Source organism: Chiloscyllium punctatum, chromosome 26 (assembly GCF_047496795.1).
Source record: "Chiloscyllium punctatum isolate Juve2018m chromosome 26, sChiPun1.3, whole genome shotgun sequence".
Lineage (NCBI taxonomy): Eukaryota > Metazoa > Chordata > Chondrichthyes > Orectolobiformes > Hemiscylliidae > Chiloscyllium > Chiloscyllium punctatum.
This window is the reverse complement of record NC_092764.1, coordinates 42,270,154-42,282,605: the sequence shown is the minus strand read 5'-3', so window position 1 is coordinate 42,282,605 and position 12,452 is coordinate 42,270,154. Positions and strand designations below refer to the sequence as shown.

General features: G+C 43.4%; 1 protein-coding gene across 1 annotated transcript in view; it reads right to left on the bottom strand.

Annotated features, from left to right (window-relative positions):
• gpt2 (glutamic pyruvate transaminase (alanine aminotransferase) 2) overlaps window positions 1–9,178 on the bottom strand; it is a 35,259-nt gene extending 26,081 nt beyond the window's left edge. The window contains exon 1 of the mRNA XM_072596230.1: window positions 8,769–9,178. Coding sequence (XP_072452331.1) covers window positions 8,769–9,068 — 300 coding nt within the window. The 5' untranslated portion in view covers window positions 9,069–9,178. The remainder of the gene's footprint in view (window positions 1–8,768) is intronic.
• Between the last annotated feature and the right edge of the window lie 3,274 nt (window positions 9,179–12,452).

The following is a 12,452-nucleotide window of genomic DNA, read 5'->3' as shown; positions in this document are numbered from 1 at the left end:
TCTCGTGCATCTTCTCTGAACACGCTCCAGGGCCAGTACATCCTTCTTAAGATATGGGGTCCAAAACTGCACATGATATTTGTGTGTCTGTCCAGAGCCTTATACAGCCTCAGAAATACATCCCTGCTTTTATATTCAAGCCCTCTCAAAATAAATGCCATCATTGCATTTGCCTTCCTAACAAATGACTCAACCTGCAAGTTTACCTTAACAGAATCCTGGACTAGAAATCCCAAGTACATTTGCACTTCAGACTTCTGCATTTTCTCCCTATTTAGAAAATAGTGCATGCCTCAATTCTTCCTACCAAAGTGCATGACCTGACACTTTCCCAATGTTGTACTCCATCTGTCACTTCTTTGCCCACTCTCCTAACCTGTCCTTCTACAGCTTTCCCACCTCCTCAATGCTATTTGTCCCTTTACCTATCTTTGTATTTGTCTGCAAACTTAGCCAGAAAACTCTCAGTTCCTTCATCTAGATCGTTAATGTATAAAGTGAAAAGTTGTGGTCCCAACACGGAGCCTTGCAGAACACCACTGGTTACCAGCTGCCATTCTGACAAGGACCCTTTCATCCCCAGTCTCTGTCAGACAGCCAAGCTTCAATCAATGCTAGCATCTTGCCTCTGACACAATGGCCCCTTATCTTACTCAGTAGCCTCTTGTGCAGCACTTTGTCAAAGGCCTTCTTGAAGTTCAGGTAGCTAATATCCATTAGCTCTCCTTGGTCTAACCTGCTCATTACTTCCTCCAATAATTCTCGCAGATTTGTAAGGCTTTATCTCCCTTTGATGAAACCATGCTGATTTTGCCTCATTTTACCATACACTTTCAAATATTCAGAAATCTCATCCTTCACAATGGATTCCAAGATCTTACCCAAGGCCAAGGTTAGGCTAATCAGTCTGCAATTATCCGTCTTTTGCCTTACCTAAAGAGGGGAGTCATGTGAGTGATTTTGCAGTCCTCTGGGACCCTCCCTGATTCTAGCAATTCCTGAAAGATCCCAATACTCCCCCCATCTATTTACTACCCGAGCTAGAAACATTTGATATTGCAGACCTAAAATGCAAGTTTGATGTTATTTTGGCAGAGTCACCTTTGGAAGAATACGAAAGGGAAACTGGAGTAACAACAGCTGAGAAGTGCTGGACATGGGATGATATCATGAAGCTGGAAATTAAAGAAATTGCAGCTCCAAGATCATTTGCCTTCTTGTGGTGTGGCTCTGGGGATGGTCTTGTCCTTGGAAGACTTGAATTTGGCATGCATTTAAATATCACTAAACTGGCTCAATCTTTCAGAATACCATTTCTCAATTATGCACATTTATTATTCACACGCTACACTAGATGATTTTTTAAAAAGCTTCATTAATTGATGATATCTTATTTCAAATGAACTGATTTTTGAAGGAAAGCACCTTAAAATGAAAAACATTTGTTCTCACAACACAATATTACAATATAAACTATGTTAACACAATTGGATAATTAGGGATGGGCAATGGATGCTAGCCTAGCCCACATCCTGTGAATGTTGGAAAAAATGAAAGGTCTTCACAGCGCTATTTGGAGAGGGCTGTGGTTATCAAGTTAAATATTTATAAATCGAACACATGCTGGATCTAAAAAATCCAGAATGATTTTATCTCTGCAATAGAAAAACAAATGACTGTAAAAAGCACAATACATTGTCCAGTGTAAGTACTCTCTTCCAGTCAAGATGTTTTCATTTGGACCCATTCAGATAGCTGTAGAAAAGACGGAACTCCTGGGCCTGGATTTTCTGCTGGCCAGACAAACATTATTGTAATGCGGGTAGGAGTTGCACATGTGGAATCTCCATTGTAGCATATTCTGAAGGAAATGTAGGATTCTGTTGGACAATTCCTGTATGCTTGGAAGCATCCTAGAGTCTCTGTGTAAATCAGAGATTCTGGAGGGTTCCCCTCCCTTTGACTACCTATCCCCCTCCTTCCACTACCAACTCCTCCCTGGCCAGCCTTCCTCCACTAACTCAACTCTGGCCTCGAGACACCCATCCCTCCTCCACCTGGTTACCATCACCTCATTCTTCCACCAATACTTGCTATACTAATTTTCTAATTCTGATTACTGTATCTGCATGTTATCTTTGAACCAAAGACACCCAGATCCAAGATGCTCATGAAGCTACACAATTATGGCCCATGGTTGTCAGAACGGTACAAGTTTGGTAATAAATAATTTGTTTGTGGCTCGGCAGAAAATTGAAAACAACAGCACAATTTTAAAAATCACAATGTGCAGAACAGAATTTTCAAGTAAGCATTTCCAAGATCTCTCAGAATATCAAAATTTCCCAGATTCACATTTTTTTCCTAACAAATTGAAAAGCTTCAAAATTTCTCCACATTATATTCCATGCTATGTTCTTGCTCAGTCACTTAATGTGTGTACCTCCTTTTGCAGACTATGCTCATAGCTTACTTTTCCACCTAACTGTACAATGTCAATAAACTTGGATCCACTGCATTTTGTGCCCACATCTAAATGACTAACAAATTGTATTTGAGAAGACCAAAAAATGACACTTGTGGTACTCCACTAGCTACTCTCTGCTGGCCTGGAAATGGCATATTTATTTCAAATTTCTTTTATATGTTACTCAATCTATGTTAATAAATTTCTCCAATTCAATGGGCATGAATACTGCATAAAAAACCTTGTGTCATTTAATCAATGATGTTTGAAAATCTAGGTGCGTCCCCCATATTCACCCAATAGTTACAATCTCAAAAACTGCAATAAATGTATCAGACAATCTGCCTTTCATTAATTCATTTGATTCGGCTTAACAACATGGTTCAGCGGTTAGAACTGCTGCCTCACAGCGCTAGGGACCCAGGTTCGAGTTCAGCCTCGGGTGACCATCTGTGTGGAGTGTGCACATTCTCCCAGTGTCTGCGTGGATTTCCTCCAGGCGCTCCGGTTTCCTCCCACAATCCAAAGATATGCAGGTTGGGTGAATTGCCCATGCTAAATTGCCCATAGTGTTCAAGAACGTGTAGGTTGGGTGCATTTGTCATGGGTAAATATAGGATAAAAAGGTAGGGAAATGGGTCTGGAAGGGTTACTCCTCAGAGGGTTGGCATGGACTTGGTGGGTTGAAGGACCTGTTTCTACTCTGTAGGGATTCTATTCTAATATTTCATAAATATCCTGAAATTACATCCCAAATGATAGATTTGAGCATTTCCACTATTACTCATATCACAAGGCACAATTAGCCTATAGTGCTCAGTTTTCTCTTTCCCCCTCCTCCCTTTAAAACTGGGGTTCCAAATACTATCTTCCAATCAACAGGGGATGTTCTCAAATCTTCTTGCAGCCAACTGCCAAAGAAATAAACAAAATCCTAGGGTTTTGACCATTGAATCAGAGATTTGTTGGCTTTTACTCCAATTAATTTCTCCAGTACTATTTCTTCACCAGTACGTATTCTTTTAAGTTCTTAATTCCCACAAGGTCTACAGTTCCACACATCTGCAATTTTTTTCTCTTCTGAAGGTGTAGATGGATACAAAATACTTACTGCATCTTTCAGTCCTTACTCCCCATCATAATGTCTCCCATGTCTGCTTCCAGATAACCCACAATTACTCAAGTTAATCTCTTTTTACTTATGGAAACTCTTACAATCTATTTACACCCCTAACAGCCAATCTTGTTGCTATTTTCCCTTTCTACATCAAATTCTAATTTCTCCTCTACTAAACTTTATAAAACTCTCCCAATTTTCAATAAAATCTCAGTTATGAGGAGAAATTGGATTTGCAGAACAGGCTTTTTGGGGAGGGGGGTGGAGTCTGATTGAGCTATATAAAATTATGAAAGGCATAGATAGGGTAGATCATGGAAGTCTCTTCCCCATGGCAGATATGTCTAAGAGCAAAAGTTTAAGATGAGGACTAGGCAGTTTAGGGGGGGAACTGAAGAAAACATTTTTCACCGAGAGGGTTGTAGAAATATGGAACTTGAGAGGGCAGTGCAGGCAGGTATTTTCAACATTTAAGAAGCTTCTGGACCAACACTTAAAATGCCAGGGCATAATAGGCAATGGACTGAGTGCAGGTAAATGAGATTATGTTTGTTCGTCGACACGGATATGGTGGGCTGAAGGACTTGTTCCTATATTTGAGATTCTATGACCTAACACTGTTTTCCAGTGACATGCTAAGCCTCTTCTTTTAACCTAATACTTTAGTTTCTCTTGCAAACCATTATCGGGTCGTGTTTCCTGTGATTTTTATTGCTTACGGCAACATATCCTTATTCTGAATTATGAATTCTTAAAGGGCCCATCATCGCCTAACTACAACAATATTATTTAAATTTCCTAGCCTATTTTTTGGCAACTCTCCCCGCACATAGTTTAACTGCACATTAAAAAAAAAATTAATTTTGGGCATAACTAAAGTTATTCATTCTAACATATTATGAACTTCCTTCCCTGGACTTCCCATTATGAATTGGTTATCAAGGTTAACATGCTACAGCACCAGATCCAAAACAGCCTGTTGCTTGGTTGGTTCTTTCAAAACAACTTGAATGTTTTTCATAAACTCGTCATCTTACACTATTGCTGCAAATTCGGATTTCCCAGTTTATTTGCAGACCATGTTTTCCATGATTATGGCATCCCTTGAAACACCAAGTTTTTAAAAAAATTCCTGATTTCACCCTAGCTATTTCCTTTACTGAGCTCTGTATACTTTTGTTAGTCTAATTTTGATCCATAATTGCTATTCTGTTCTACAGCTTGTTACTCACTCCAAATCAGTTCAGCTCCTGATGCCCTGGTTATTCATTGCACCAGACCAATGATCTCAGTTCATGTTAAATGAAGCTTGTCACAATGGAAAAGCTGGTTCCTTACCCCCTACTAGTAGAGGTACCCTAAGAATCAATACCCGAGTGAGCGGTACGGTGACACAGTGGTTAGCACTGCTGCCTCACAGCGTCAGAGACCCGGGTTCAATTCCTGCCTCAGGCGACTCTGTGTGGAGTTTGCACATTCTCCCCGTGTCTGCGTGAGTTTCCTCCGGTTTTCTCCCACAGTCCAAAGATGTGCAGGTCAGGTGAATTGGCCATGCTAAATTGCCTGTAGTGTTAGGTGAAGGGGTAAATGTATGGGTGGGTGGCGGGTCGGTGTGGACTTGTTGGGGGCCAAAGGGCCTGTTTCCACACTAAGTACTGTAATCTAAACCCTTGTATCCAATGGAACCGTCATTTATCTAACTTTATCGAATTGACCTGTCATCAATTTAGTTGTGGCTCAGGTAAGCATCCAGAGATTATTACCATAACGGTTTGCTATTTAATTTCAATTTTAGCTCAAGATCTTGCAAGGTAACTTCATTCCTACTCATGTTGTTCATATAACGACAACAGATGAATCCGCCTTCTTCAATTCCACCTTTATTCAACTGTGGGGGAGCAGGGGAAGGAACGATCCCTTTAAGTCATAGGGAGGCAACACAACATCAGAATACTCAGTCATGACTCCATAGCTATATCTATCCCTCTGCTAACATATTCCTTTTCACTATTACATTTTTCTTTTGCTTTGACGTGAATGGTGTCTTGTAGCATGGGCAATTTGCTCTCCAATTTGCAGATTTTTTATTAGAAAGGTAGAACAAACATTGTACTTGTAGAATAAGGACAATGGCAGGAGCTCCTAAAGACCTGCCCCTAGATAGGGTCTATTTGGGGAGGTATGAAGAAACATTGGTTTCACGATTCGCTAAGGGGCTCATTCATCTGAAACTTGTGATTAAGACTTCCTAGTACACCAATACAACTTCTACAATCTAGTCACAACCATAAACACAGAACAAGAAAATCAGTTTGCTGAAGTCGAAGATTTTGTAAACAGCTAATGTATTTCAATGTCTACAATGCATGGTAAAAGATCATCAGCATTTTTCCTCCACGGTCTCTCTCACTCTCCCACTTCAAGGTCTTATTTATCATTGTTAAGGTCAACTTAACAGAAGTAAAATATTTCTGTTTATCACAGCTAAAATAGAAATATCTGTGGATATTTCACAACTGAATTCATAAAATACAGATGTAGACATTTTATGACAGGATTAGGTAAACTCAGTACACCTGTTGTCTTAATGTTTAAATAAACCATAATATCTGCTATCATTCCACAGGAACAAAGTTTCAGAGTTAAAATTCTCATCGAACATAACATTCCACAAAGCAAGGCTCACAAATTCAACATAAACCTCCAGTCTGTGATCTGATAAATGGTAAATGTAGAATTTTATATTATGATTCTGAGGTAAGATTACTAACCACTAAGTCACAGCTGGTTCTAACGTTTAAACTTTGACTGTTCTATTCAATGCTAGGTTTAATTTGCATCGCGAGTGTGGTGCTGGAAAAGCACAGCAGGTCAGGCAGCAGCTGAGGAGCAGGAAAATTGACCTGATGAAGGGCTTATGTCCGAAATGTCACTTCTCCTGCTCCTCGGATGCTGCCTGACCTACTGTGCTTTTCCAGCACCACACTCTTGACTCTGATCTCCTGCAACTGCAGTCCTCATTTTCTCCTAGATTTAATGTGTGTGTAATCATTTTAAGAACTTACAAAGAATATTTTAAAGTGTGTGATATTTACCCCAACACAGGGCCTGCATTGAGCGATCTAGAAGCAGAAGTCAGTTTCAAAAGGAGACTCTCGGTGAAGGTGAAGAGGAGGAAAAATTCCTTTCAAGGATCATTGGTTTATAGACATTTTCCCCAAAACAGCAGAAACAGAGTCTTTGAATTCATTCAACATTGGATTAGACAGTTTTGTTTTATTGATGAAGGGCTTTTGCCCGAAATGCTGATTTTCCTGCTCCTCGGATGCTGCCTGACCTGCTGTGCTTTTCCAGCACCACTCTAATCTGGACTCTGATCTCCAGCATCTGCAGTTCTCACTTTTGCCTAGTTTTGTTTTATTGTCAAGGACCTCGAGGACTGAGGAGGACTCACAGCAACAATGGAGTTAAAGTCAAATCCAATCAATCACAACCTAGTGGAGCAGGCTGAGGGAGCAAACGTGGGTCGAGTGGAAAAGCACAGCAGCTCAGGCAGCATCCAAGGAGAAGAATCGACGCTTCGGGCAAGGGCCCTTCATCAAGAACGAGGCCTTTGAGCTGAGGGGGTGGGGTAAGGTAGTTGAACATGCTATAGGTAGATAGATGGAGGTGAAGGTAATGGTGATAGGTCAGAGAGGAGGATGGAGCAGATAGGATGGAAGGAAGATGGTCAAGTCATGAGGGCAGTGTCGAGTTGGAAGGTTGGAACTGGGATAAGGTAGGGGGAAGGAAGTGAGGAAACTGGTGAAGTCTACATTGATACTGTGTTGTTGGAGGGTCACAAGGTGAAAGACGAGGTGTTCTTCCTCCAAGCATTGGGTGGTTGGGTTTTGGCAATGGAGGAGGCCCAGGACCCACATGTCCTTGGCAAAGTGGGAGGAGTTGATGTTTTTGGCCACAGGGCGGTAGGGCTGGTTGATGCAGATGTCCCAGAGATGTTCTCTGAAGCACTCTGCAAGTAGGCATCCTATCTCCCCAGTGTACAGGAGACAGCATCAGGAGCAACGAATACAGTAAATGACATGTGTGGAAGTGCAGATAAAACTCTGATGGATGTGGAAGGCTCCTTTGGGGCATAGGACGGAGGTGAGTGGAGAGGTGTGGGTACAGGTTTTGCAATTTCTGTGGTGACAGGGGAAGGTGGCCGGAGGCAATAGTGGGTTGGTGGAGGGGGCGTAGACCTGACAAGTGAATCGTGGAGGGAATGGTCTTTATGGAAAGCAGATAGGGGTGGGGATGGAAATAAATCTCTGGTGTTGGGGTCCGTTTTAGGAGGCGGAAATGGCGGAGGATGATGTGATGTATACAGAGGTTGGTGGGGTGGAAGGTGAGGGCAGGGGTTCTCTTCTTGATGGGGTTGGAAGGGTGGGATTCGAGGGCAGAGGCGTGGGAAGTGGATGAGATGCGCTGGAGGGCATCATCGACCACATTTGAGGAAAATCTGCAGTCTTTGAAGGAGGAGGCCATCTGGTGTGTTCTGTGGTTGAACTGGTCCTCCTGGAGGAGGTGCAGCAGAGGCAAAGGAATTGGGAATAAGGGATAGCATTTTTACAGGAGGCAGGTTGGAAGGTGGTATAGTCCAGGTAGTTGTAGGAGTCGGTGGGTTTATAGAAGATGTCTGTTGAAGACTGAGTGCAACTCAGTTTCTGAGCAACTTTGGATGTACATGCTTGGCGCCAATGTTGGTCTAGAAGAGACGGAGTAGTGACGATGTTCTGATGGAGGGTCACTCAACCCAACACGTCTGATGTATCTCCAGAGATGTTGCCAGACCTGAGCTTTTAGAGCAACTTCTGTTTCTTTGGTCTAAAAGGGGGTGCAATTAGTTGGTCAGTCTTGGTTAGCTAAAGTTAAAGAGGTACTAGCAGGTATTCAGTCTGAGGCACTGAATGAAAAACAAACTGAGGCCTGAGAAAATAAACAGGCAGGGAGAGAAGATGCTTCTAAAAAGGGAACTGTATTTGAAGAGGCACACTTGTGCGGGACAGTGAAAACAAAGTCGGAGTTAACTGGGTAGAGCCAGCAAATGCCCAATGGGCCGAATGGCCTCGCCCTAAACGGCGTTAATCTGTCAAGTCCAGTACATGGTTCAGTACTGCTCCGCCAGCCCGCCCACCAACCAACCTGTTGCAGCTCCTTCTCGATCTCTCCCGCTTTAATGACGATGGGTCCCCGCACCGCGTACTCAGTAGCCCGGACCTGCGGGTTCATGTTCGCGATGGTGAGGACCCTGTCGCCATTCCTGCAGTTGTCCCGGAGAAGCGAGGCCGCCCCTTCGGTGATCAGGCCGGCGGCGGAGCCCCAGGCGCCGGCTAGACCCGCTCCGCGGTCCTCGAATCGCCAGCTCAGCCGCATCCCGGCCAGGCGCCGAGCGCTCCGGCCCGACACCACCGCCGGCCTCGCCGCGGCACCCAGTGCGTACATTGCTGCTGCTGCCTCGGTGAGTTGTTCACTTCAGAGCGGCTCCGGGAGAGCAGCATCCCCTTTTCAAAACCACATCACTGTCAAATAACAGTGGCCTATTGTCTGAGGCAGGCTGGGAATTGTAGTTCCACAACAGGCACCTCACAGCGTCAGCGCCTGGCCTGAGAAACTACAGCTCCCGGCAGGCCATCCACTAATGACACACGCGCACTCCCACCAACAATATTCAGTGAGATGGAGCAGGCTGGGAATTGTAGTTCTACAATGGACACCTCGCGACGTCAGCGGCTAACCTTGAAACTACAGCTCCCGACAGGCCATCCACCAACGGCGCACGCGCACTCCCGCCAACAAAACCAAAGCACGGAAACAGACTGTTTGGTCTAACGAGTCTTATGACCGTCAAGTATCTTAACCTAATCTAGTCCCATTTGCCAGCACCTGGCTCATATCTCTCTAAACTCTTCCTATTCATATATCCATCCAGATGCCTTTTAAATGTACCAATTGTACCAGTATCCACCACTTCCTCTGGCAGTTCATTGCATACACATACCACCCGCTGCTTGATATGTGACCTAAGGGACAATTTATTTTATCTTTTCCCTTTCACCTTAAATAAACCTATGCCCTCTAGTTCTGGACTCCCCACCCCAGGGAAAAGACATTGTTTTTTCCATCCATGCTTCTCATAATTTTGTAAACCTATATAGGGTCACCCCTCAGCCTTTGATGCTCCAGGGAAAACAATCCCAGCCTATTCAGCCTCTCCCGATAGTTCAAATCCTCCAACACTGGCAACATCTTTGTAAACCTTCTCTGAACCTTTTCAAGTTTCACAAAATCCTTCCAATAGGAAGGAGACTAGAATTGCATGCAATATTCCAAAACTGGCCAAACCAATGTCCAGTGAACACAAGCCTAGAGCACTTTGCTGGAGCATTCAAAGTGGACGTAAATGCTGTTCATAATTACATTTTAAAGGTGCTGAGATGAGAATATTGTGATAGCATGGCAGAACTGGGAGGCCAGGATTCACTACCCTCCTCTGTTAATATTTTCCAAAAAAAGGGGAAAAAATCAGCTATTGAGACATACTGGTCCCACACACCTTGAGTACTTTATAATAGGTTAGGAGAAAGGGTCTGCAGATGCTAGAGATCAGAGTCAAGAGTGCAGTGCTGGAAAAGCACAGCAGTTCAGGCAGCATCTGAGGAGCAGGAGAATTGACGTTTCAGGCATAAGCCCTTCGTCAGGAATGGGAATCAGGAATAGCTGTGAGCCAGAACACTGCCAGAAGTGGTAATGCCACTACATCTGAGCCAGGAATTCCAGGTTCAAATCCCATTCCTGATGAAGGGCTTATGCCCAAAACGTTGATTCACCTCCTCGGATGCTGCCTGATCTGCTTGTTTTTCCAGCACTAGACTTTTGACTACTTTATAATGGATAACCAATATGACCAGCACATTCACTTCCAAGTATTATTTGGTTTGTCCTACTGGGCATTGGACAGGTTGGATAAAAAGTGTGCGTAAAGTGCTCGTGTGCACAGTTCTGAGCGAGAACATTACCAAAAGTTGTAATGTCTCTACCTCTGAGCTAGGAGTGCCAGGTTCAAGTCCCACCTACTGTACATCAGAATCACATTTTTACATGTCTTGCTGTTTGATTTTCGTAATACCTATAAAATCATTGGGGATGTCATGGGTGAATTATAAGCACCTATTTCACCCATCCACATAATATGTGGTTATTCATTAAAGGTGATGTAGTAAAGATTAGGTGAATGGTTCCAGGATATGAGGAACATCAGTTAGGATGACAGATTGGAGAAGTTGGCTGATTGAAGTATTCAAATTCAGGAGGGTTCTTGGCTGTGGCTCCAGAACAGAGGGAGAAACTGGTCTCCTTAATGAAAAGATTGTGTATCAGAGGGGACAGATATAATTGACAAAAAGAAAACAGTAATACAAGGGAAACCTTTTTCATGCTTAGAGTAGTTATGAATTGGAAAGCACTGCTCCTAAGTATGGTAGTGTGTACATTATTGTCTTTTAATGGCTTTGGAAGGAGTTTTCTCCCAGCCCAGACCAGGCAAGGTGGTTCCAACAGCCTGGAATTGTGGTACAGGCCTGATGCCTGGCGTGCCAGTGTCCCGGTGTGGTGGTCTCCTGGTGGGAGGGTCTTCTCTTGGAGTGGCATTCTTAGCCTGTATTGGCATTCTTGTCCTGGTGTGGAGGTCTTATCGAGTTATGGAGGTCTTCTGTGGTGGCTTCCAGATACTCCAGCAGCCCAGTGTGAAGGTCTAGTCCCAGCAGGGAGGTTTCATCATGGCATGGAAATCTCGTCCTTGCTTTGGAGGCAGCTTCTGGTCTTGACCTAGCGTGGAGGTCTTGTCTTGTCTTGGCATGGCAGTCTCAGCCTGGCGTGGTGCTTTTAGCCCAGTTTTACCAGCGTAGCTCCAAACTCATGAATTGTTAATTGAACTGTGATGAACTTTAACATTTTTCTCTTCTTTATGATTTCATTAATTTAGGCACCTTAGTATGGTTACTTATGAAACGTTTCACTTATTGTAAAAATACACGTGAGAGTAAATTGCTAGTCTATTTGAGGCAGTGCTAATTGAGACAGTCAAAAGCTAAGTGGATCATTATCTCAAAAGGAAATATCTGCAGAGAATAGTGGAGTGCCACAAGGATCAGTGCTGAGTCCACTACTTTTCATCAATTATATAAATGATTTGGATGTGAGCATAAGACTTATTGTTAGTAAGTTTGCAGGTGACACCAAAATTGGAGGTATAGTGGACAGCGAAGAAGGTAACCTTAGATTACAATGGGATCTTGATCAGATGGGCTAATGGGCTGAGAAGTGGCAAATGGAGTATAATTTAGATAAATGTGAGGTGCTGCATTTTGGGAAAGCAAATCTTAGCAGGACTTAATCGTAACGTCCTAGGGAGTGTTGCTGAACAAAGAGACCTTGGAGTGCAGGTTCAAAGCTCCTTGAAAGTGGAGTCGCAGGTAGATAGGATAGTGAAGAAGGCTTTGGTATGCTTTCCTTTATTGGTCAGAGTATTGAGTACAGGAGTTGGGAGGTCATGTTGCATCTGTATAGACCATAAGACCATAAGACCGTAAGACATAGGAGTGGAAGTAAGGCCATTCGGCCCATCAAGTCCACTCTGCCATTCAATCATGGCTGATGGGCATTTCAACTCCATTTACCCGCATTCTCCCCATAGCCCTTAATTCCTCGAGACAATAAGAATCTATCAATCTCTGCCTTGAAGACATTTAGCGTCCCGGCCTCCACTGCACTCTGCGGCAATGAATTCCACAGGCTCACTACTCTCTGGCTGAAGAAATGTCTCCGCAT